Below are 27,742 nucleotides of genomic sequence, written 5' to 3' on the forward strand. Positions count from 1 at the left end.
AACAAATGTTATTCAGTTGGGTGATTCTATACCTCTTAGTGTGGAGTGGGGAGGGGACAGGTGTGGGAATTGGGAAATATTCTTACCTAGTATTAGCAGAATAGTTGTAGCTTCCACTTTTGCACCATAGATTACGTCCCCACAGTGCAACTGCTACAAAAAATTCCTAATACTACTACCTGCATTTTGTGTGTGATTGCACTCTAATTGGAATCACCACAATACCTCCAAATAATGTCGGTTTACACCTCTGTGCAGCAGTCGAGGTGTAATCACACTATCGTATTTTTGTTGTGGGATTGTGCCGCCTTGCACATTCTCACCTAGTATTCGCAGAATATTTGTAGATTCCACTTTTGCACCGTAGATTGCGCCCCCACGGTGCAACTGCTACAAAAACTCTGTGTACTTTCAGATTTTGATAAATACAGTTCACACAACACCAGTTCATATTCGTTTAGGCCAGAGCAGTTTCTGTTAAAGTTTATGCCAAACTAGATCCATATAGTGTTTCTTACACCTGTCTGCAGCTTTACAGGTTTAGGCACACTAAATAGGAGAACTCTTCTGCCCTTCCGCCCATCTAAGTTTAGAGAGATGAGTAAGGGACGTGGTCGTGGCCGTGGAGGTGTTGCAGGGAGAGGACGTGGAGAATCTTTGCCTGCTGCGGGCACAAGTGATTCAGCCACTAGCTATTCCCGGGAACAGTCCTTCATGCGCAGCTTTGTTGGAGGTCGTGGTATCCCATTGCTGGGGGAGGAACAATTTGAAACCGTTGTTGGATGGATGGCAGCTGCGGCATCAACTTCCATTCGTTGCTCATCCTCCCAGATAAAGAGCACAGAGTCCGCTCATATCAGTGTAGCGCACCGCTCTGCTTCTTCACCACCACCTGCCAAATTACCCAGGCAGTTAGAGGGACCAGCACAGAAGCCATCTTTACTTCTGTTTGAAGAATCTGTTGGCTGTGAATCAGGGGGCCAGTCAGGCAGTATTCGACAACAGGAAGAAGAGCTTTTAAGCAGTGATGCCCAACTTTTATTTCTCTCAGAAGAAGAAGAGGCGGGTAGCCCTGTGCACACAGTCAGCCGACCACAGTACGCATCAGATGATGATGAAACTCAGGTGGCATTAGCTGGTGCGTCCTGCAGTATACAAACGACCTGGGAGGAGCAATCGTCTGAGGTGTTGGAAGAGGGTCCAACAGATGATGAGGTCCTTGATCCATCATGGTGTGAGGGACAGCAAAGTGGTGGTAGCAGCTCAGAGGAAGAGATTCCCACAACGGTACAGCAGCAGAGGGCCAAAAAAGGGAGTAGAGTGAGGGGCGAGAGTTGGTTGCCTGTAGCCTCCACTTCGGCACCCGGAAGGAGCAGGACCCACCCAAAAACTAGTGCAAGGGGTGCTCCAAAGAGATGTGGTGCCTGGGCCTTTTTTGACCAAGTTGCCGATGACATTACAACAGTCAGATGCAATCTGTGTCATCTAACTCTGAAGCCAAGGAAAAATGTCCACAACCGCAATACCACCAATATGTTGAGGCATTTGAGGAACAAGCACGTTGCGGAGTGGACAAGTCACATAAAAAATCTTGCCCAACATGCATCTCCATGTGCCACCTCTTCCGCTAACGTTGTAGCATGCTCCTCCCAGGAGAGAGAGGAAACGTCCTCCTGCAGTAGTGTACAGACAGCCATCATCACTGTCACACCGCCACCAACCTCACAATCCCGGTTATCCTCACAGTCCCAGTCTAGCCTGCAGCCATCCGTCCCACAGTTATGGTCTCGAAAAAGGAATTTCCCGGCAAGCCACCCCCCCGCACAGGCCCTTAATGCTAGCATTTCAAAACTGCTGGCCCTTGAAATGCTATCATTCAGGCTGGTGGACACTGACGCCTTTCACAACCTCATGGCATTGGCAGTCCCACAATACTATGTTCCTAGCCACCACTATTTTAGTCCAAAAGCCGTCCCTGCCCTGCAACAACACGTGGAGAAAACAATTTAGCGTGCGCTACTTAATGCCATCAGCAGCAAGGTCCACCTGACCACCGATGCATGGACCAGTAAGCACGGTCAGGAACGCTACATTTCCCTCACTGCCCATTGGGTAAATGTGGTGGAGCCGGGTACAGAAGTGGATAGTGGCACTGCGCAGGTCCTGCCAACTCCAAGGATTGCAGGACTTTCATCCTTTCGCATTGCCTCTTCCTCCTACTCCACTTCCTCAGATTCCTCCACACAGCAGTTGGCACCATCCACATCCACAAGGATTGGTGAACCGTCCACTGACACGACCAAGTTGAGCACTGCCGTGGCCAAACGTCAACAGGCCGTGTTGAAATTAATTAGGATTGGGGATACAAGCCACACAGCAGAGCAGCTGTGGAATGCCATCAAGCAGCAGAGCGACCAGTGGTTTGGGCCGCTCAACCTCCAGCAACGTATGGTGGTGTGGGATAATGGGTGAAACCTGGCGGCAGCTCTGGGTCTAGCCAATCTGACTCACATCCCGTGCCTGGCACATGTGTTAAATTTGGTCATGCAGAGTTTTCTTAAAAGCTATCCGGATCTTGAATATCTTCTGCACAAGGTCTGTGGAGAGTGTGCTCACTTGCGCCGTTCGAGCATACACAATGCGCACATTGCAGCTCTGTAGCGAAGATTTAACCTGCCTGAACACTGCCTCATATGTGATGTCCGCACTTGGTGGAATTCCACGTTGCATATGCTGGAGAGGTTGTGTGAGCAACAGCAGGCAGTAATGGAATTCTAGCTGCATCAGGCACAAACGAGTCGCACAGCTCTCAGGCCACACTTCACATGTGCCGAGTGAGCTTACATGAAGGACATCTGCTGTGTTTTTTGCGGCCCTTTCATGATTCCACTCTCATGTCGAGCGCGGATGATGCCATAGTCAGCATCACTGTACCCCTCATATGCCTCCTTGAAAAAACTATGCTAGGGATCAGGGTTGCAGTTTTGGATGAGGAGTAGGAGGAGGAACAAATGCTGACAATGCCTTCTGTATCGGGACAGTCTACCCACAGCTCTACGGGTGGGTTGTTAGCCAGGCAACACGGCAACTCACAAAGGTCCAGACAGGGGACACTTTTTGATGAAGAGGAGGAGAAAGTAGTATGGCCAGAGGAGGGTGGTACACCACACACTGGTAGTCATCATTTACAGCGAGGATGGGGGGATGCAGAGGAGACAGAGAGCACGCCTCAAGCAGGGGACAGTGGGACATGGCCAATCGGCAGTCTGCAACACATGAGTGATTTCATGCTGCAGTGCCTTCAAAACAACCGCCGTATCGCTTGCATTCTCAACACTGATGATTACTTGGTGGCCAGCCTCCTGGATCCTCGCTACCGGGACAACTTATAAACCCTGATAACACCATTGAACCGGGATCATAAAATGCAAGAGTTCCAAGACACACTGGTACATTCAATGATGTCCTCATTTCCACCAGAGGACTACTTTGAGTGTTTCACATGGCAGCTCAGTGCCTCCAGGACGGGGAGGAAGCCGTCCACAGAGCATGAGCAGCACCTTTGCAGAAGGCCAGTTTAATCTTGCCAAAATGTGGTAAAGTTTTGTGTGCCCGCAACCATGTCATGCACCATCCCACACGGCTCCATTCAGCAGGACGCAGCATTACCGTCAGATGGTGGCCGACTACATGTCCAGCCATGTCAGTGTGTCCCAGGATGGTTCTGCCCCCTTTAAGTTTTGGGTCTCCAAGCTTGATATATGGCCAGAGCTTAGCAAGTATGCCTTGGAGGTGCTGGCCTGCCCCGCTGCCAGTGTGTTATCGGAGCGTGTCTAGATTGATCAGCCCACCTGGGCTTCAGCACCGTCAGCTGTTGCTCGGAAGTGTCAGTAGCACAGTGAACACCCGCTGCCGTGTTGTCGGGGTTCAGTAATGCAAGTTGGACTCTGGCTGTGCTACTGGCAATTCAAATTCTCCTGTCCACCTACAATGAATTCTATAGCAGAAAAAAGAAAAAAATATATACCAGCTCACCTGTCGGCATGTGTTGTGGGGAAGCACGGATAACGTGTAGTCCTCACGTGAGCAAGCAATCCAAAAAAGAGAAAAAAATCCAGCTTCCAAAAACTTACAAATTTATTCAGGATAAAAGGCAAAGTCCAGTCCAATCCAATAAATTACATAGTGAAGAGTAGCAAGCAACGTGTTTCGAACAATGGTATGTTCTTTCTCAAAGCTACTGCATACATGTGGCAGCAAGGTTAAATACCAGCTGTCACCAATGAGAATTACTCTGTCGATCACATGATAAACAGATCAAATCAACTGGTTAAAAATCTTATATTTACAAAAAAAAAAGAATAACTTGAACAACTTACAACAAAATAAATAAAGAAAAACGCAAGAAAAACATAATACATATGTAATACAAGAAATACATATACATCTAAGCACTTTATTACCTGTCATCAGAGGAGCACGGCATCTTTGCGAGTCGTTGGCATTGAGAAACTTAAACTATCAGCGAGAGGGGGAGATTTCAAGAGACGTTTAATGACCCGTGAAGCATACTGGATGTTTTGCCTGAATACCTGCTACCGTGCAGGTCTGAATGCGCAGAGAGAGATCATGTTCCACTACTGAATTGCAACTATAATATGTATTATGTTTTTCTTGCGTTTTTCTTTATTTATTTTGTTGTAAGTTGTTCAAGTTATTCTTTGTTTTTTTGTAAATATAAGATTTTTAACCAGATGATTTGCTCTGTTTATCATGTGATCGACAGAGTAATTCTCATTGGTGACAGCTGGTATTTAACCTTGCTGCCACATGTATGCAGTAGCTTTGAGAAAGAACATACCATTGTTCGAAACGCGTTGCTTGCTACTCTTCACTATGTAATTTACAATGAATTCTGTCTGCCTGGGCCTCAGCTCCGCTAGCTGATGCTCGGAAGTGCACGGAGCACATTGAACACCCGCTGCTGTGTTGTCGGGGTTCAGCAACGCAAGCTGGACTCTGGCTGTGCTACTGGCAATTCAAATTCTGCTGTCCACCTACAATGAATCCTGTACCACGGGGCCTCAGCACCACCCGCTGTTGCCCTGCACTGTTTCCTCTGTTAGTTGGTTCTCAAGAGTGCCGGCAGGACAGTTGCCTCCTGCTTGGCTCCGGGTTCCGGTAACGTAGACTGGTAATCAGGGAGATGCACAACTTGATCTGCTTCTGCTCCGTGCCCCAATAGAGTTAGCTGGGTCTCCAGAGTGCAGGTAGTCCACGCGGCTCCTGCTGTGGCTCCGGGTTCCAGTAACAGAACCCGTCCTTTATTTTGGGGGTTAGTAACACATGTTAACTCTGCAGTCCAATACGAGTTCCAGAACCGCCAGATGGTTCTCGATAGTGCCAATGGCACTTATACCTTCTGCTTAGTAGCAGGGTTCCAGCAGCACCAGATGGTTCTCGCTAGTGGCAATGGCACTTATACCTTCTGCTTAGTAACAGGGTTCCAGCAGCACCAGATGGTTCTCGCTAGTGCCAATGGCACTTATACCTTTGGCTTAGTAACAGGGTTCCAGCAGCACCAGATGGTTCTCGCTAGTGCCAATGGCACTTATACCTTCTGCTTAGTAACAGGGTTCCAAAAACCCTCAAAAACATCTCAAAAACATTTCTAGAATTCGCCCTTTTCTTACTTTCGACTCTGCAAAAACTCTTACTGTTTCACTTATTCATTCTCGTCTGGACTATTGTAACTCTCTACTAATCGGCCTCCCTCTTACCAAACTTTCCCCACTCCAATCTGTCCTGAATGCTGCTGCCAGGATCATATTCCTCACCAACCGTTACACCGATGCCTCTACCTTGTGGTGCCAGTCATTACACTGGCTACCCATCCACTCCAGAATCCAGTACAAAACTACTACCCTCATCCACAAAGCACTCCATGGCTCTGCACCACCCTACATCTCCTCTCTGGTCTCAGTCTACCACCCTACCCGTGCCCTCCGCTCCGCTAATGACCTCAGGTTAGCATCCTCAATAATCAGAACCTCCCACTCCCGTCTCCAAGACTTTACACGTGCTGCGCCGATTCTTTGGAATGCACTACCTAGGTTAATACGATTAATCCCCAATCCCCACAGTTTTAAGCGTACCCTAAAAACTCACTTGTTCAGACTGGCCTACCGCCTCAATGCATTAACCTAACGATCCCTGTGTGGCCTATTTATATAAAAAAAACAAAAAAAAAACAGGTTCTTCACATCATATTCTCATTCACTTTATGCAGTTAATAGCCCTCTGTGTCTGTACTGCTACATACTTAGGCAGTTAATTGGTTCATGCAGCTTTACATGAACACCCGAGCCTTACACTACGGCCGGTCCGGATAACTAAAGAAATTGTTACCATCCACCTCTCGTGTCTCCCCTTTTCCTCATAGTCTGTAAGCTTGCGAGCAGGGCCCTTATTCCTCCTGGTATCTGTTTTGAACTGTATTTCTGTTATGCTGTAATGTCTATTGTCTGTACAAGTCCCCTCTATAATTTGTAAAGCGCTGCGGAATATGTTGGCGCTATATAAATAAAAATTATTATTATATTATTATTCCAGCAGCACTAGATGGTTCTCACTAGTGCCAATGGCATCTATACCTTCGACTTAGTAACAGGGTTCCAGCAGCACCAGATGGTTCTCGCTAGTGCCAATGGCACTTATACCTCCTGCTTAATAACAGGGTCCCAGCAGCACCAGATGGTTCTCGCTAGTGCCAATGGCACTTATACCTTCTGCTTAATAACAGAGTCCCAGCACCACCAGCTGGTTCTCGATAATGTCTTTGCCACAGGTTCCTTCTACTGTGTATCCGGGTTCCATTAACATCAGCTGGTCCACGAATGTGCTTTCGGACACTGGTACTTCTTGCTGTTCCTCCGTGCACCTGAACTACTTGCTTTACAAATTACAATTATAAATACAAGTACCAAAAGAAGAAGAACAAGAAGAACTAAAAGAAGAAGAACCAGACAAAGAACAACCGGAAGAAGAAGAACCAGAACCAGAGGAAGAAGAGCCAGAGGAAGAAGAAGAATATGAACCAGAGGTAGAAGAACCAGAGGAAGAAGAAGAACCAGAACCAGAGGAAGAAGAACCAGAGGAAGAAGAACTGGAACCAGGAGAAGAAGAACCAGAGGAAGAAGAAGAACCGGTGAGAGTCCCCTGAGACAGGCCTCCCGGAAGGTGTATTTTTCAAATGTCATTAAACTATGCAAAGTTCTTAGATTTAAACCTACTCCGATACAACAGAGGAATAGGGCAAGCAAAATTATTATTATTTTTTTTTAAACACATTTTCTTAAAAAAGCTACCAGAATGAGTTATTTCAAAAATTAAGGCTGAAAGATAACAAGAAAAATCAAATTGTAATTAAAAGTCGGTAGAACCCGGTACGATTTATTGTACCCAGGGCAAGGAACAGCAAACATAGCATCAATGCTGCTGCTGCGGAATGATATGCAGACAAAAATGTAGGCAGGACTCTTGCTACAGCGCACTCTATTTTGGATTGTGGTGCACAGCTTTAGATCTCTTCAACATTTTTATTGACTGTGGCGACTGGGCGTTAGCTGTAGACTAGAGCCTTCCAGCATCTTGTCGTGTGCGACGTTGGTCAGAAAGATGTTGGTGTGATTTCGGGTCATCAGTATCTATAGTGAATTTTGTGGTTTTCCCCGCTGGTTCCAGTGTATGGCCTCCCTGCATCTCAGGCGTAGATTGCAGCGGAAGCGACAGACAATCATTTAAGAACCGTTTTTGCCCTTGATCTTAGCGGAAAAAAGAGCGAAGCAGGCACCTCGGCCTGGTAGATCCACAGGCGTGATAATGGTATCTACAACGCTGTGCCCACCGTTGAAGAATAAAATGAAATGAATGAAGAAAAAGTAAATTCCAAAGAGTTTGCCAAGCATTACGTTATTATTTTGACCCGTAGACCAAATGTGCCCCATTATAACCGCTATTCATACTAAAAACAGTACTTGTGCTCATTATTATTTGATTTCTCTGCTCTGCTGTCTCCAATTACCAATTCTACATGTTATTTTGGTGTTTTTAGTCATTTAGAAAACACCACAATGTAAAATAGGTGTTTTAGGAATTCCGATTTTTTTTATCCCCATTGACTTCAATGAGGATCGGAAATCGGAATTCCTGATTGCCGATTTTCAAGTGTGATCGGACCCATCCTTTCCGATCCGATTTTTAGGGTGATCAATCAACCCTAGGCCTGCTAGTAAATGGCAGGCACTATATGGCGGTATACGTGAAATCTGTTACCTCACAGAATCGCTGATATAGAAAAGGACTGTGTCCTGTTAAGCTCACAGGAGCACACATATAACTGCTGAGCAGATAGCAGTCAGTGGTCATGCAGTCAGGAAAGCACACAACCAATTCCTCACTGGAGGAGCCGGTATTCTAGTGGCTTATTTCAGCCGGGCCCTGAATACATGCAACCAAACTCCTGACCGGAGGTGCCAGTATTCTAATGGCTTTTACAGCCGACCCTGAACACAGGCATACATGACCACACTGGCGCAAAGCAAATAACAAGGATTAATACTAGCGCATGGCCGTGCTGTTGGAGCGCCCCCAGACGCAGAGCCATGGGTTACTCGGTACCGGTCTTCTCTGTCTCAGTTCTAGGGTTGTCACGGTGGCTGGACCCGGTCCGTGACCCTGCTAAGGGGCGTCCAATGGAAGGGGTGATGAAAGTCAGCTAAGGTTTCGTGACGCCACCTGTGGTACTCGGTCAGGGTGACCGACGCTACTTGGGGTCCACTGGGGTGATGTGATGGCAGCTAGATGGTACACCTTCCCACAGGTGAAGTATATCCCCAGTGCTTCCCAGTAGTGTAGGTGGCGATGGTGTGAGGTGCAGTCAATAACGAGGACACAGGGTTGCAGTCTCTTTACCTTTTACTGAAGACTTCGGGATCCGCAATCCAGAGCACTGTTAACAGGGCTGGCTGAGACCGGCCGGTCCGAAGGCACATCCAGAGTTCCCTTTGCAGGTGGAAATCGTTGCCTACCACTAGCGCCTGTGTGTTGTAGTTCTTCCCTGCTGAGCATTCGAGATAGTCCTCACAACTTCTGTTCTTGTTCTTTCTCTTTCTCTCTCTCTCTCCTTCCCCCAAGCTTATCTGGATAGGACGCACCCGTTTGACGGGAAGGCTCGGAGCTATTCTGGGACCCTAGAGACGCCCCTCTCCACGCTTGCCCCCTATGTCTGCTTAGGTGATATATGGTAGACAGCTAACTTATAATTAACTGTCCTGCGATATTTGAAGTAAGGCATAGAGTCAGTTACTTCCTCGGTGTTCCGGTCACCGGCTACGCGCCTCAGTAGGAAGTTACCGTTCTCGGGGCACGACTCCTACTGGCTCTCCTTTGTGCTTGATCTCGTTTCTCACTTTCCACCATATCCTTCTCTTCGTGTCCTTTCTAAGGATACCGCTGCAAGGTAGTGCAGGCGTGGTTCCATTGCTTTCTGTTCGCTCTGCTAGGCCCCTGTCAGGAACCCACCCCTGACAGGTCCTCCCTGGAGCTCTCCCAGGTTGCGTTCTGTCCTAACTTCCTATCCGACCCCTAGTTTTACCAGTGTGAGGAGTGGCCTAATACATAGTGCCTTTTGCTCCCCCTAGTGGCCGGAGTGTGAAGTGTAATGTGTGCTGTGATACCTGGTCAGATGAACTCCTTTAGTGCAATCAGACATAACATCACCCTCCTTAGCGGCAGAGCGACATTACTGCAACGACCAGGTCTCTGGGGCGCTGCATTGTCATGCGAACCTTTTATAGCTGCAGCAACTACAGGACCTTCCCAGAAGGACCAATGGGAGGCTGCCACAGAACTCGAGCAACTTCAGGACCTTCCTAGAGGACCAATGGGAGTTTCTGCAGTACCTGAGCATGTGACCCTTGATCTCCAATGAGAGATCTTACCCTGGGCATGCGCAGAAGGGGAAAAGTAGGACTTAGTCCCAAAGACGTCTGCTCATTGCTGACCAGTACTGGCTACAAAGGCAGAAGCTGGAAAGGTGGCAGTAACACTTTGCACAGTGTCAGACTGAGCGAGACGCTGGGACCGACGCGTCCACTGAGCAGGCTCCACTGCGGCAGGAGAAGAATGGGAGACCGCAGCAGAGATGGCTCGAGATTCCCCCTGTGCAGAGGCGGAAACTCGATCCCTAACACTTGGTGATTTGTCTGTGTGCATATTCCCTCCTATTTGTTTCTTTATTTCCTTTACTTCCTGGTGTTCCAATATGTTTGTGAGTGCATATTCGTATGATTGGTATTTTCATGTATCCCTGTACGTCTTCCCTTGTTAGTCTGGTTTGTGTATTCTTAAACACTGCTTCTCACCACTTCCCTGGGTGGCGGAGAGGGCAGATAGGGACTAATTTAGTAGCTGAGCATGGCACGTGGCCCCAACATCTTCACCATCAGAAGCAATCCAGGGAGCAGTGCTAGATAGGGTGCCCCTAGCTTTAGGGTTAGAGAAGGAGCCCCTACCCTCGAGATATCCTATAATAGAGCCGTGCAACTTAGATTATTTAGTGCTGATGCATCACATACAAATCAGATTACAAATTTATTTAAACATAGGTTGTAATGTAACAAAATAGGTAAAACTCCAAGGGGTGAGTATTTCCCCAAGCCTCTGTAAATATAGTATAAGTGATCAGATTATTGTAATTAAAAATAATTCGATAAAAATAATGAAAACATATAAGGTATTGCCACATCAGTAAAAGTCCTATCTATCAAAACATAAAATTAATTAAGCTGATAGGTATACACCGAAAAGAGAAAAAATTTAAACACCAGAATTGATTTCTTTCGCTAACCACATCTACTGTATAAAGTAATTAAAACATCATATGAACCCAAATGCTGTAGATGAAAATATCAGCTTTCTACGCAAAAAACAATGAGGATTTTTGACATGGGATTGTGATCTTGCATATTTTAACCAAAATATCAGCCTTATGTGTTTTATATATTTTTTCATATACTTATTGCACGTTTCCATTTTTGTGCAGTGTGCAGCCAGACCCTTTAGTGATGGCTGGGAAAATTGGCATGTTTGTCCTTGTGCGGTTCACATATATAGTGCTTGGCAGCCTGCCTGATCTAATAGTATAGGCATTACTAACAGGCTGTAAGCGAGACACTGTGCACTACACTTATCTGTGTGACCAGCGCCCTATACATACCTTATCTGTGTGCATTTACAGTCATGGCCGAAAGTGTTGGCACCCTTGAAATTTTTCCATAAAATTAAGTATTTCTCTAACAAAATTAATGCAATTACACATGTTTTGCTATACACATGCTTATTTCCTTTGTGTATATTGGAACAATACAAAAAAAACAAAGACAAATTGGAAATAATGTCACACAAAACCTCAAAAAATGACCGAACTAAATTGTTGGCACCTTTCCGAAGTTGCAGGTCAACAACTTTGTTTCAAACATGTAATGCTTGTTCACACTGACCTGTGGCAAGTAACAGGAGAAAATCTCACCTGAAACCAGATAAATAGGGGAGAAGTTGGCTCAATCTTTGCATTGTATATGCCACACTAAGCATGGAGAGCAGAAAGAAGAGAACTGTCTGTAGACTTGAAAACCAAAATTTGTTGAAAAATATCAACAATCTCAAGGTTACAAGTCCATCTCCAGAAATCCTGATGTTCCTTTGTCCACAGTGCGCAATGTAATCAAGAGCTTTACAATCTGTGTCACTATAGCTAATCACCCTGGACATGAACGGCAGAGAAAAAGTGCTGAAAGGTTGCAACACAGGATAGTCCAGATGATGGATAAGCAGCCCCAATCAAGTTCTAAAGAAAATTACCAAAGTACTTTGGGTCACAATGTAGTGCCCAGCGTCATAAAGCTGGGTTTGGTCCTAGGTAATGGGTCTCCCAGCAGGACAATGACCCCAACCATACTTCAAAAAGCACCCAGAAATGGATGGAAACAAAGTGATGGCGAGTTCTGAAGTGGCCAGCAATGAGTCTGGATCTAAATCCCACTAAACACCTGTGGAGAGATCTTAAAATTGTTTTTGAGAGACAGTATTCTTCAAATATGAGCGACCTGGAGCTGTTTGCAAAAGAAGAGTGGTCCAAAATTCCAGTTGATTGGTGGAAGATGTTTGTTGATGGTTATAGGAAGCAATTGATTGCAGTTATTTATTCCAAAGGGTATGTAACCAAATATTAAGTTGAGGGTGACAACAATTTTGTCTGGCTTAATTTGGGGATTTTTTTGTCAAGTTGCCTTTTTTTCCTCAGTTTTTATTCTGTTGTTGTTCAAGTACACAATATTACTGAATATCAGAAAAGAACATTATATGGGATTTGGATTCTAGCAATTTAAACATGTATATTAACCCCTTAACGACCACCAATACGCCTTTTAACGGCGGCCGCTAAGGGTACTTAAACCACAGCGCCGTTAATTAACGGCGCTGTGGAAAAAGTAAATAGCGCCCCCCAGAGTCGGATTTTTTCCGGGGTCTCGGCTGCCGGGGGTAGCCGAGACCCCAGAGAACATGATTCGGGTTTTTTTTTACGCATTTGCGATCGCCGGTAATTAACCGTTTACCAGCGATCGCAAAAAAACCAAAACGCGATTTCTTTTTAATCTCTCTGTCCTCCGATGTGATCGCACATCAGAGGACAGAGAAATGGGGTCCCAGGTAGCCCCACAATACTTACCTGTCTCCCCCGGTGCTCCTCGTGGCTCCCGATGGGTGCCGCCATCCTCAAAATGGCGGGCGCAAGCGCAGTGCGCCCGCCGGCCGGCACCGGGAGAATTTTTGGGGTCTCAGCTGCCGGGGGTAGCCGAGACCCCAAAGAACATGATCGGGGTCGGTTTTACCGACCCCTGTTTTGCGATCGCCGGTAATTAACTGTTTACCGGCGACCGCAAAAAAAAAAAAGAAAGCAAAGTGTAATTCTCTGTCCTCTGATGTGATCGCACATCAGAGGACAGAGAAATAGGGGGATTCGGGGACCCTATCATACTCACCGGTGTCCCTGGGTCCTCCTGCTGCTCTTCCTGGCCGCCGGGGAAAAGAAAATGGCGGGCGCATGCGCAGTGCGCCCGCCATCTATCGCCATCTGCCGGCCGGCAGGAGAAGAGCAGTTGGGACTAAAATTAGGGTTAGGGCTAGGGTTAGGGCTAGGGTTAGGGCTAGGGTTAGGGTTAGGGCTAGGGTTAGGGCTAGGGTTAGGGTTAGGGCTAGGGTTAGGGTTAGGGCTAGGGTTAGGGCTAGGGTTAGGGCTAGGGTTAGGGTTAGGGCTAGGATTAGGGCTAGGGTTAGGGTTAGGGTTGGGGCTAAATTTAGGGTTAGGGTTGGGGCTAAATTCAGGCTTAGGGTTGGGGCTAAATTTAGGGTTATGGATGGGGCTAAATTTAGGGTTAGGGTTGGGGCTAAATTTAGGGTTAGGGTTCTTTCACACTTACGTCCGTACGGGGCCGTCGCAATGCGTCGGCCCGACATAACGACGCACGTTGTGAAAATTGTGCACAATGTGGGCAGCGGATGTAGTTTTTCAACGCATCCGTTGCCCAATCTATGTCCTGGGGAGGAGGGGGCGGAGTTACGGCCTTGCATGCGCGGTCAGAAATGGCGGACGCGACGTACAAAAAAACGTTACATTGAACATTTTTTGTGCCAACGGTACGCCAAAACACAACTGATCCAGTGCACGACGGACGCGACGTGTGGCCATCCGTCACGATCCGTCGGCAATACAAGTCTATGGGCAAAAAACGCATCCTGCGGGCACATTTGCAGGATCCGTTTTTTGTCCAAAACGACGGATTGCGACGGATGCCAAACGACGCAAGTGTGAAAGTAGCCTTAGGGCTAGGGTTAGGGTTGGGGCTAAAGTTAGGGCTAGGGTTGGGGCTAAAGTTAGGGTTAGAGTTGGGATTAGGGTTAGGGTTTGGATTAGGGTTGGTATTAGGGTTAGGGTTGGCATTAGGGTGAAGCTTGGGATTAGGGTTAGGTTTGGGATTAGGGTTAAGGTTAGGGTTGTGATTAGGGGTGTATTGGGATTAGGGTTAGGTTTGAGGTTAGGGTTGAGATTAGGATTAGGGGTGTGTTGGATTTAGGGTTTTGATTAGGGTTATGGTTAGGGTTGACATTAGGGTTGTTTTGGGGTAAGGGTTGTGATTATCGTTAGGGTTAGTGATTAGGATTATGGATCGGGTTGGGATTAGGGTTAGGGGTGTGTTGGGGTTAGGGTTGGAGCTAGAATTGGGGGGGTTTCCACTGTTTAGTTACATCAGGGGGTCTCCAAACACGACAGCCAATTTTGCGCTCAAAAAGTCAAATGGTGCTTCCTCCCTTCTGAGCTCTGCCGTGCGCCCAAACAGTGGGTTACCCCCACATATGGGGCATCAGCATACACGGGATAAATTGGACAATTTCTCCTGTTACCCTTGTGAAAATAAAAACTTGGGGGCTACAAAATCTTTTTTGTGGGAAATTGTTTTTTTTTTTTTTCATGACTCTGCATTCTAAACTTCTGTGAAGCACTTGGGCATTCAAAGTTCTCACCACACATCTAGATAAGTTCATTGGGGGGTCTAGTTTCCAAAATGGGGTCACTTGTGGGGGGTTACTACTGTTTAGGTACATCAGGGGCTCTGCAATCGCAACATAACGCCCACAGACCATTCTATCAAAGTCTGCATTCCAAAACGGCGCTCCTTCCCTTCCGAGCTCTGCCGTGCGCCCAAACAGTGGTTTACCCCCACATATGGCACATCAGTGTACTCGGGATAAATTGGACAACAACTATTGCAGTCCAATTTCTCCTGTTACCCTTGTGAAAATAAAAACTTGGGGGCTACAATATCTTTTTTGTGGAAAAAAAAATATTTTTTATTTTCACGACTCTGCATTCTAAACTTCTGTGAAGCACTTGGGCATTCAAAGTTCTCACCACACATCGAGATAAGTTCCTTGGGGGGTCTAGTTTCCAAAATGGGGTCACTTGTGTGGGGTTTCCACTGATTAGGCACATCAGGGGCTCTCCAAACGCGACATGGTGTCCGATCTCAATTCCAGACAATTCTACATTGAAAAAGTAAAACGGCACTCATTCTCTTCCAAGCTCTGCGGTGCGCCCAAACAGTGGATTACCCCCAAATATTGGGTATCGACGTACTCAGGAGAAATTGCACTACAAGTTTTGTGGTATAATTTCTCCTGTTACCCTTGTGAAAATAAAAATTTGGAGGCAAAAAGATCATTTTTGTAGAAAAAATGCGATTTATTATTTTCACGGCTCAACGTTATAAACTGTGCTCACCACACATCTAGATAAGTTCCTTAAGGGGTTTAGTTTCCAAAATGGTGTCACTTGTGGGGGGTTTCCACTGTTTAGGCACATCAGGGGCTCTCCAAACGCGACATGGCGTCCGATCTCAATTCCAGACAATTCTACATTGAAAAAGTAAAACGGCACTCCTCTTCCAAGCTCTGCGGTGCGCCCAAACAGTGGTTTACCCCCACATATGGGGTATTGGTGTATTCAGAAGAAATTGCATAACAAAATTTATGGTTACATTTCTGTTTTTACACTTGTGAAAATAAAAAAAATGGTTCTGAATTAAAATGTTTGCAAAGAAAAGTTAAATGTTTATTTTTTCCTTCCACATTGTTTCAGTTCCTGTGAAGCACGTAAAGGGTTAATAAACTTCTTGAATGTGGTTTTGAGAACCTTGAGGGGTGCAGTTTTTTAGAATAGTGTCACACTTAGGTATTTTCTATCATACAGACCCCTCAAAATGACTTCAAATGTGATGTGGTCCCTAAAAAAAAGGTGTTGTAAAAATGAGAAATTGCTGGTCAACTTTTAACCCTTATAACTCCCTAACAAAAAGAAATGTTGTTTCCAAAATTGTGCTGATGTAAAGTAGACATGTGGGAAATGTTATTTATTAACTATTTTTCGTGACATATCTCTCTGATTTAAGGGCATAAAAATACAAAGTTTGAAAATTGCCAAAATTTTAAAAATTTTTGCCATATTTTCGTTTTTTCATAAATAATCGCAAGTAATATCGAAGAAATGTTACCACTAACATGAAGTACAATATGTCACGAAAATACATTCTCAGAATCAGCGGGATCCGTTGAAGCGTTCCAGAGTTATAACCTCATAAAGTGACAGTGGTCAGAATTGCAAAAATTGGCTCGGGTATTAAGTACCAAATTGGCTCTGTCACTAAGGGGTTATGGGTGGGATATTTATATGATATAGTATTGTTTGTGTTTTTATAAAATCTATATGTATATTTATTGTGAAAATATGTAATTTATATCACTGTAATTGATTTTGAGTGAATCTTTTTCTATAGCAATTATGATTATTGTATATAAGGAGCACATTGGGTAATGCGCAATAGCATTGTATTCAAAACACTACTCTGGATCTTAACTGTATAATAAGCATAATACCGTAAAATATATGTGGATATTGACATTGTTGTGACATCACTAGCTTAATTGGTATATTTTTGTATTAGGAGTTTTTTCAACACTTGTATTATGTTATAATATATATTTCTTATAAATAGGTTCATTTGTAATTAATTGAAGAGTATTATATCTGTTTATAATGGCTACCTTCACATTTCTGTTATGTTGCGGCGATTTTGCAGCGCTCTGTGGCATTCAGGTTGAGCGCGCTGTCTCGGCTCGTTCCGGCCGCAGACTCAGAAATCTTCGGTCTTCACAGTCAGCTGCTGAACACGTGGGCAGCTTCTGCTGCTACGTGTATCTCCAGCGTCTTGACTGAGGACGATGAGTCACTTAGGAGCGGCGGGGGAGCTAGTCGGCGCGCCGGGTTACCTTGATGACCATGGAGCGCAGCAAGACCTCAGGCGGCACGTTGATTGGATGCAGGGCAGTATAAGAGACCGGACTTCCCTCTACCCCGACACGCCCCCTGAAGAAGTGTGGACGAAACGCGCGTCGGGGTCAGAGGGACCGGGACTCTTCACGCAGCCATGTAAGCATAGCGTTGTTTTTGTTTTTTTCTGCTCTATTGTCTCCTTGACTCTATTAAGATGTGGACATGGAGCAAGCCCTAATATTTATCTTTTTAGACGTATTAATGGGCGGTATTTCAGCTGCAATAGTCCAGAATCTGACATAGATGGGGCATTAGATTCACTATCCTCATTAGGCTGATTGGCAGCTTTTACAGAGGAGGTTTATATTTGGTATTAGTATAGCCTATTTGTATACATATTGACAACGCTTGGATCATATGCTGTATGTGAATAGAAACCCTTTGGTCCCTCACAATCTGAGATAGTTTGGTTTTTTTTAATTTTGTAAATGGTTTTATATACATGGGATTAATAAAATTATTATTTTGTATATGATGAGTATGTTGTGCTTTTTCGGTCTCATTGCAGTTTGTAGCTTCTTATGACACTGACGGAATAAAAGAAATACATGTAGCCGCACACTTCGGTCCTGAGTGCCGGCGGCAGTGCCAGGTATTGAGCCGAGAGACTCGCACAAGTTTCTCACATTGTAGTTGCAAGTGGAACACCGGCCTTATAAGCATATACGAGGCTGGTCAGTTTAGATCATGAAAACCGCAGACAGTTTGTATTTCAGGTTCTGTGATATGGCCATGAAAGTTGGATGTGTGAATGAAGCAGAATGCAGACTACAATTATCATCTGCATTTTGGCTTCTGCTTGTATTAGAAACAAAAACATCCTATTGGCTCCATCATATTGCATAAACCAATAAAGTCTAATGGACCCCATTGTCACACACACGTGGTCAAAAGATTTATGAAAATGAACAAATGAAAGTCAGACATTGCTTTTCAACCATGCTTTCACGGAATTTATTTTTAAATTTTTAAAAATAAAACTCATGAAATAGGCATCGACAGAAATGATGGTACCTCTGAAAATAATGTGACAAAAGGAACATGTTCATTCCAACCCTAACCCATCTCTTCAACCTATCACTAACAACTGGTGTTTTCCCCTCAAGCTTTAAACATGCCTCCATCACACCTATCCTCAAAAAGCCCTCTCTTGACCCATCCTCTGTATCTAGCTATCGCCCTATACCACTTCTCCCCTATGCCTCCAAGCTACTGGAACAACACGTCTACCTTGAACTGTCCTCCCATCTCTCTTCTTGCTCCCTCTTCGACTGCTTACAATCTGGCTTCCGGTCACACCACTCCACTGAAACTGCCCTTACTAAGGTCACCAATGACCTCTTAACCGCCAAGAGCATGCAACACTATTCTGTCCTCCTCCTCCTGGACCTGTCAGCTGCCTTTGACACAGTGGACCATTCCCTATTATTACAGACCCTCTCATCCCTTGGCATCACAGACTTGGCCCTATCCTGGATCTCATCATACCTAACAGACTGGACATTCAGCGTCTCCCACTCACACACCACCTCCTCACCTTGCCTCCTATCTGTCGGAGTCCCACAAGCTTCAGTCCTAGGGCCCCTGCTCTTCTCCATTTACACCTTTGGCATGGGACAGCTCATAGAATCTCATGGCTTTCAGTATCATCTCTATGCTGATGACACACAGATCTACATCTCTGGACCAGATATCACCTCCCTACTAACCAGAATCCCTCAATGTCTGTCCACTATTTCATCCTTCTTCTCCGCTAGATTTCTGAAACTTAACATGGACAAAACAGAATTCATCATCTTTCCCCGATCTCACGTGACCCCCCCCAACGAACCTATCCATTACAGTAAATGGCTGCCCACTCTCCCCAGTCCCACAAGCTCGCTGCCTCGGTGTAATCCTTGATTCTGATCTCTCCTTCAAACCACATATCCAAGCCCTTTCCACTTCCTGCCGACTTCAACTCAAAAATATTTCACGAATCCGTTCATTCCTCAACCAAGAATCTGGAAAAACCCTAGTCCATGCCCTCATCATCTCTCGCCTTGACTACTGCAACCTCCTGCTCTGTGGCCTCCCCTCGAACACTCTCGCACCCCTCCAATCTATTCTAAACTCTGCTGCCCGACTAATCCACCTGTCCCCCCGCTATTCCCCAGCTTCTCCCCTCTGTCAATCCCTTCACTGGCTCCCCATTGCCCAGAGACTCCAGTACAAAACCCTAACCAGGACATACAAAGCTATCCACAACCTGTCTCCTCCATACATCTGTGACCTCGTATCCCGGTACTTTCCTGCACGCAACATCCGATTCTCACAAGATCTCCTTCTCTATTCCACTCTTATCTCCTCTTCCCACAATCGCATACAAGATTTCTCTCACGCATCACCCCTACTCTGGAACTCTCTACCACAACATATCAGACTCTCACCTACCATCGAAACCTTCAAAAAGAGCCTGAAGACCCACCTCTTCCGACAAGCCTATAACCTGCAGTAACCACTGATCGACCAAACCGCTGCATGACCAGCTCTACCCTCGCCTACTGTATTCTCACCCATCCCTTGTAGATTGTGAGCCTTCGCGGGCAGGGTCCTCTCTCCTCCTGTACCAGTTATGACTTGTATTGTTTAAGATTATTGTACTTGTTTTTATTATGTATACCCCTCCTTACATGTAAAGCGCCATGGAATAAATGGCGCTATAACAATAAATAATAATAATAATGTTAAATCAAGATGTGTCCACTAACTAGCATCACGGTTGTCTACAAAATTGGAATAAGTGAGTGGGCCCATATATAGGTCTAAAGGTACTCACTGTGCTGTTTGGTGACATTGTGTGTATCACACTCAACATGGACCAGAGGAAGCAAAGGAAAGACTTGTCTCAGGAGATTAGAACGAAAATTATAGACAAACTTGTTAAAGGTGAAAGTTATAAGACCATCTCCAAGCAGCTTGATGTTCCTGTGCCTACAGTTGCACATATTATTCCGAAATGTAAGATCCATGGGACTGTAGCCAACCTCCCTGGATGTGACCGCAAGAGGAAAATTGATGACAAATCAGAGAGATGGATAATACGAATGGTAACAAAAGAGCCCAGAAAAACTTCAAAACAGATTAAAGGTGAACTTCAAGCTCAAGGAACTTCAGTGTCAGATCACACCATCCATCGTTGTATGAGCCAAAGTAGACTTCATGGGAGACGACCAAGGAAAACACCATTGTTGAAAAAAATCATAAAAAAGCCAGACTTGAATTTGCCAAACTACATGTTTACAAGCCACAAAGCTTGTGAGAGAATGGCCTATGGACAGATGAGATAAAAATGGAAATTTTTGGCAAGGCACATCAGCTCTATGTTCACACACGGAAAAAGGAAGTGTATAAAGAAAAGAACACTATCCCTACTGTGAAACATGGAGGAGGCTCTGTTTTGTTCTGGGGCTGCTTTGCTGCATCTGGCACAGGGTGTCTAGAATCTGTGCAGGGTACAATGAAATCTCAAGACTATCAAGGGATTCTAGAGAGAAATGTGCTGCCCAGTGTCAGAAAGCTTAGTCTAAGTCACAGGTCATGGGTCTTGCAACAGGATAATGACCCAAAATACACAGCTAAAAACACCCAAGAATGGCTAAGAGGAAAACATTGGACTATTCTGAAGTGGCCTTCTATGAGCCCTGACCTAAATCCTATTGAGCATCTTTGGAAAGAGCTGAAACTTGCCGTCTGGAAAAGGCAACCTTGAAACACGAGACAACTGGAGCAGTTTGCTCTTGAGGAGTGGGCCAAAATACCTGTTGAGAGGTGCAGAAGTCTCATTGACAGTTACACAAATTGTTTAATTGAAGTGACTGCCTCAAAAGGTTGTGCAACAAAATATTAAGTTAATGGTACCATCATTTCTGTCCAGGCCTATTTCATGAGTTTATTTTTTTTTTAATTCTGTGGAAGCATGGTTGAAAATCAATGTCTGACTTTCATTTGTTCATATTCATAGATTTTATTTATTTATTATTACTTTTGCCAGATTCAAGTTATTTCTGTGACCATTGTGGGTTTTTCTGTCATTATACGAGGGGTACCAACAATTTTGACCACGTGTGTACTTGGTTTAGCTGGAGTTCTTTTGTGTGTCTGACGTTTTGACACATTGAATAATGCTGCATATGATGGAGCTGCTGCCAAACAATATGACTACAATGTGAATACTTCTGAAGGTATCTTGGTAGTGTTAGATTCAGTTGCATACTACACAGATGCATGTAGTGAATACAGGGAAGTTGAGGAAATCAAGTGCACTGTTAACATTGTTACCCACTTCCTACAGAGCTTTTGGCACATGTATAATGGGACATATTTTATTATTGTTAAGATTAGGTTAATTATAGTATATTACATAATGTGTACTCATGATCGTGTTTTGTACATTTGTTATAAAGGTAACGTGAGTTTTCTCTCATAGGTTCTGGTGTAGCACTGATGTCTAATGTGGAACAGCTCTTACGTGGTGTTTGGAAGCCAGAGACCAATGAAATTCTTCACATGTCCTTGTGAGTGCACAGCTTAATACAGTTGCATATATTTTCATGTTGACAAAATCTACATACCATGTGGAACAAAAAAGGGTGATCATTGATTTTAAGCAGTGTTTATTGATACAAATAATATTTAGTGGCACTACATATCTACAGTGGCATGTAGAAGTTTGGGCACTCCTGGTCAAAATTATTGTTATTGTGGACAATTAAGCAGTTGAATATGAAATGATCTCTAAATGGCCTAAAGTTAAAAATGACACATTACAAAATTACATTCTTTATTGGAAAATTCTTCCAGTTCTGTGAGATTCCTGGGTCGTCTTGCATGCACTGCTATTTTGAGGTCCAGCCACAGATTTTCCATGATCTTCAGATCAGGTGACTGTGAGGGCTTTTGGAAAACCTTGAGCTTGTGCCTTTTGAGGTAGTATATTGTGGATTTTGATGTATGTTTAGGATCATTATGTTGGATGCCCGCCATTCAGTATGTGAAGACGATACAAATTTTTTTCATCACACAGAACCACTTCTCTTCATGCAATGCTTCATTAACATATATGAAAGTCTCTTCACAGATAACTTCTCTTCACACACAGTGCCTTAACCTAAACAGAACTGTACCTTGCTCATGCAGTGAGGTTTAGGGAGAGGGATGAGTCCGGTGCTGTAGTTCTCTCACTTCTATCTTGAGGTAATAAAGATGCTCCTGGCTGTCCTGACTGCTTCTATGATTACAGCAATTGCTTCTCAAGAAGAACTGGTCTATACAGCTTGTCTGATTTCAGTCTGACAGGAGACTCTCTAGCACACACCTTACTGTTGGACATAATAACAACTTCCCCAATATCCCCTGGGGCTAAGCTAACCACTGTCTGCAATAAACATTTTTACCTCTATAGTTGCTGGATGATTCTAAATCAATAGTGCAGCTTCTATCTGTTACACTCTTTCCTTCTAATTTAATGTCATCCCCGACATTCATCTTCTTTCTAGTTGCTCTGACCAACTACTAGGAGCTATTCTCCCTTAACTGTCTTTTTGGTAGAGATGGTGAAAGTCATGTACACTTTTGTGTGTATGTTAAACATTGTTCATCTGGCATTCAATTTTAAAATGTTAACAGCAATCTTATCCTAACTCACTCTTCCTTGTAGACCTCCTGCAAGAAATAAAACAACTTAAACAATCAGCATCTCTTCAGCTGGAGCGTCTTTAACTAGCTATGGCTAACTAGTCTCAAGTACTTTTGTCATTCTTTGTTATTGCAAAGTCTTTTAGTTTAAGTTAATGCAAAAAGTCTATTCACTAAGGTAAAATCTTTTGAAAGGTATATCACTGGGAGATACCTACCTGGTCCGTAGGCAGCATTTCCTGTTTCAACTCAACAGTCCATGGTACTTTACTTGGTTCACCTAGTGTATCATAGGTCAGCATCACTGGTCTTCTTAGTACTTGAGTCGAAGTCCTCCTGCATAGTTGTTCCTCTGATACTACCGATTATTCCATTACAGGGGTTTCTTCCTTCGCATTAATTTCCAGTAGTTACTCTGATGCTCTTGGAACTACATCCATAGATTCTTGTTCTTCTGTTGGACCATCCATTTCTGTATGGTCTAGAGATTCCTCTAACCTTAGGTTCCTATCGATATCTTTGGCAACTGGTGATGTTGATCAGATCTTAAATCTGAAATTAACCTTGATTGTGTTTCTTGGTATAAACTCTGGAGCTTCAGGGCTAAATTCATTTTCATGAGGATGGTATGTTTCACTTTTTGTTGGTATGTGAAGTACAAATGTCTGGTGTTCTTTATCTGGACTCTCAAGGTGACTGTCCACTACAGAAACTTCGGTCTGTGGTAGGCTCTTAGTTTTGGTCGATGTTGATCCACTTCCGAAATGTCTTGTGGTGGAAGGTAATCAAAGGGTAATAGCAAGTTCCGATGTATTATTTTTGTTTTGTTGTCTCCCATTTCCAGTCTGATTTTATAAACTGGGCTGTTGTCAGACTTCCTCTTGATGACCACATACACATTGCCTTCCCAGTAGGAGCAAAGTTTTCCTGGACCACATTTCTCACATACATTTTTGACTTTCACACAACTTCCAGGTATACGTTCCGCTGCATGACATTTCCGATCATAGTATTCTTTGTTCTTATTTGCCCTTCCATGACCACTTCTGATGCTATATTGTATGCTTCTGCCATACGTTCTTTCCACTTTCGAACATAATCAGGGGACATCTTGTAAGTCTCTGAAACTGGATGATCGAACATTACATCGAATGGTAGTCTTGGAGATCAACCAAAAACAGGAAGAATGGTGAATAATTCATTGCTTTGCTCTTGGTACAATTGTAGGCATGCACCACTGTTGATACAGAACTCTTATGATCCTTCTTCTCGTTGGCTGTTAAAGTGCTCAACATCAACAGTAACGTATGATTGAAACTTTCCACTTATCAATTGCCTTCGGGATGATAGGGTGTAGTGTGAGATCTCTGGATCCTACAGTATTCCCCTAACATTGCAAAGAGCTGGTCCTCAAATTCTCTTTCCTGGTCATGGTGTATCTTGTTATGATCCGGTGACCTTGGAGCTGCATGAGAACTTTCACTGGAGAAAGTGGCCACTATACTGACCGCAACCCTGAACTTAACACCGCAACTAGAAGTAGCCGTGGAGTGTACCTAACACACCTAGACACCTCGTCACAGCCGGAGGACTAAATACCCCTAAAGATGGAAATCGGAATACTGTCTTGCCTCAGAGAAAATCCCCAAAGGATAGACAGCCCCCCACAAATATTGGTGGTGAGTCGGAGAGGAAAAAACATACACAGGCAGAAAAAACAGGATTTAGCACAGGAGGCCACTCTAGCTAGATAGGACAGGATAGGACAGAGTTCTGTGCGGTCAGTATTAAAACTCTTCAAAAAATCCACAGCAGAATATACAAAAAACTTCCTACATCTACTAAAAGATGTAGGAGCGTAAATCTGCAACTCCAGTGAAACCAACCAGACTGAGAAAACACAGACACAGTCTAATCTGGACAAAAGAAAAAGAAACAAACAGTACTGAAAATAAGCGCACTGCATGTGTGCCACAGGAAAAGAAACAGACACTTATCTTTGCTGAACTGGCAGATAAGCAGGAGAGGCCAGGCAGAGATCCAACACTTCCAGAGAAACATTGACAACTGGCAGGGGCTAAAGGATCCTGCACACCTAAATATCCCAGTCAAAATTGTAATTATCCGATACACCTGGCCAGGACTGCGAGTCAGAGACAACTGCATTCCCACCAACAACCACTGGAGGGAACCCAAGAGCAGAATTCACAACAGTATCTTAAATGGGTAGGTCATTTGGATGTTGCCCATAGGTACTCGGGTTGGTGTGTTAGGACACTTGTCTTTCAAACAACCACACTCTCTAATCAAAAACCTCTCGATATCTCTTTGCATGTAAAGCCAGAAGAAACATTAACGAACCAGGTAATGATTCTAAATCAACAGTGCAGCTTCTATCTGTCACAATTATCCATCTCTAGAAGCCATCCTCTTTTCAACTTCAAGCTTTTTTACAGATGGTGTTATGTTTGCATCAACAACTTGTTGAGATTTCTTTGAATCCATTGTTCTCTCTACTTATGAAATGTTCCCCATGCCATGGGCTGCAGCACAATCCCAAGTCCTCTTTTTGTGGATTTTCTATGAAGTTTAGCATTAGGACTGGCAAATGTGAGGATCCTTGACATTGGGTTGCGGGCCTAAATATCGACCAATATCGCATATATTATTTATATATATGTTTTTGTGGCTTCATTTTTCAGGGTATAGCTGGGCCCAGTATTTTTGGCCTTGTAAACTATGGTGTCTGCCCTAATGGGATGCATGTATATAGTGCTGGGCAGCCCGTCTGATCGAATATTATGGTCGTCATTAATAGGCTGTAAGCCAGACACTGTGCATTACCGGTGCGTGACCAGCGCCCTATACAAGCCTCTTTTGTGTAATCAGATACTCATCAGCACCTGTATTATAACCTCAACAAATGATTGATCCACCTCCATGCTTAATGGTCGGCAAGATGTTCTTTTCCTGAACTTCTGTGCTCTTTTTTTCTCCACACATACCTTTTATTAGTGTTCTTTTGCTTACTTCTGACGCTGAATCTTACGGTGAAGTTTTCTTTTGATGACTCTTCCATTAAGGCCATATTTGTACAGGTGTCTCTAAACAATATAACAATGCACCACAACTCCCGAGACTGCTAAATCTTTTGCAGTCAAGCAGGGGTTCTGATTTTCCTTTCTTGCAATCCTACGAGCAGGTGTCAATGACAATTTGCTTGGTCTTCCAGACAATATCTGGACCTTCACTATTCCTGTTAACTGCCATTTCTTAATTACATTTCAAATTAAGAAAAGGGCAACTTGAAAACGCTTTGTTATATTCTTATGACCTTCTCCTGCTTTGTGGGCCTCCACGATTTTCATTTTCAGAGTGCTAGACAGCTGCTTAGGATAACCCATGGCTGCTGTTTTTTGACAATGTTAGAGGAGGCTGGGTTTTTATAAAGCTGGGAAATTTGCATCAACCGGCCTTTCCTAATGATGATGGTGAGCAAGCCATAACCCTAACAGGCTAATTAAGGTCTGAAACCTTGGCCAAGGTTACCTGAGCACACAAATCGCAAAACGTGCCCAAACTATTGCATTATATAGTATAATAATTTGGCACTCAACTTATTTGTGTCTGTTGCTTAGAAAGTAGTATTTTTATTGCAGTCCAAATAAATAACCAGCGGAGGACACCGCGTTAGATATGCTACCCCTCGCCTGTATTTGGGTACGCCCATCTTATTTCTTGTGACCTCCCCACCAGGCCACATACACTAGGGTATATCCGTCATATCTCCTCTGTGACGCCTACGCTAAGTCATCTACGTTAGCCTTTCTTCTATGAACAAGCTGAAGCCCCTACACTAAATGGTCTTTCTAGACGTATGGTTGCATTTGGGAGATTACTCTCTACAGAGTGAGCCCTTACATACATATTGGCCTTTACTGAGGTGCAATGACACCCATTAGTGACATCACAAGAGCAGTCAGATACGAGTGCAGTGATTATTTTATTCTATGATTTATGGGACTTTGAGGCCCCGTTCACTAGCACCGTGACCCACATTCGTCGAGTGCTAGCTTTCGTTCTCTACAGGGTTTACAGAGGAAGGTCTTGTTCAGACCGAAACATTTATTTATTTGGACTGCAATAAAAATACTGCTTTCTAAGCAACAGACGCAAAAAAGTTGAGTGCCAAATTATTATGCTATATATTCACTGGTTTGGGGAACCTATTTTGTGCACCGACACAGCTGTGCCACGATATACTTCACAAACTATTGCATTGTCCCATTTTTACTTTTTGTAATTTTTAAAATGTGAAAGATGACAATATACAGTATTTTTGCCTAAAATAGAAAGGAAATGTGTCATCTTTAACTTTTGGCCTTTTAGAGATCATTTCATCTTCAACTTGCTAAACTTTTTGCAAAAACACAAATTTTGACCAGGGATGCCCAAATTTTTACATGCCACTGTAAGGCCGGCGTCACACTCGGCGTAAGACAATACGGTCCGTATATTACGGCCGTAATATGCAGAAAAGTCCCCAAAATAGTGGTCCGTAGCTCCTCCGTAGGCAGGGTGTGTCAGCGTATTTTGTGCATGGCATCCTCTGTATGTAATCCGTATGGGATCCGTACTGCGTGTTTTTCTCGCAGGCTTGCAAAAACCGACATACGGATATACAAGGGATCCATGTGTTAAAAAAACATAAAAACATATATACTGTCTAATATATATATATATATATATATATATATATATATATATATGTCAGTAGATACATATATGTATATATATTAATATTTCATACAGCGCGAGATAGCTTTAAAGCCGGTAATTCAATTGCCGGCTTTTGCTATCTCCTTCAAAAACCCGACATGATATGTGACATGGTTTACATACAGTAAACCATCTCATATCCCCATTTTTTTGTATATTCCACACTACTAATGTTAGTAGTGTGTATATGCAAAATTTGGCCGTTCTAGCTATTAAATTAAAGGGTTAAATGGCGGAAAAAATTGGCGTGGGCTCCCGCGCAATTTTCTCCGCCAGAGT

General features: G+C 44.0%; 1 protein-coding gene across 1 annotated transcript in view; it reads left to right on the forward strand.

Moving 5' to 3' along the window:
- TMEM38A (transmembrane protein 38A) overlaps positions 1–27,742 on the forward strand; it is a 122,266-nt gene that overhangs the window by 76,568 nt on the left and 17,956 nt on the right. The window contains exon 4 of the mRNA XM_069767755.1: positions 21,477–21,564. Coding sequence (XP_069623856.1) covers positions 21,477–21,564 — 88 coding nt within the window. The remainder of the gene's footprint in view (positions 1–21,476; positions 21,565–27,742) is intronic.

Source organism: Ranitomeya imitator, chromosome 1, assembly GCF_032444005.1.
Source record: "Ranitomeya imitator isolate aRanImi1 chromosome 1, aRanImi1.pri, whole genome shotgun sequence".
Classification (NCBI taxonomy): domain Eukaryota; kingdom Metazoa; phylum Chordata; class Amphibia; order Anura; family Dendrobatidae; genus Ranitomeya; species Ranitomeya imitator.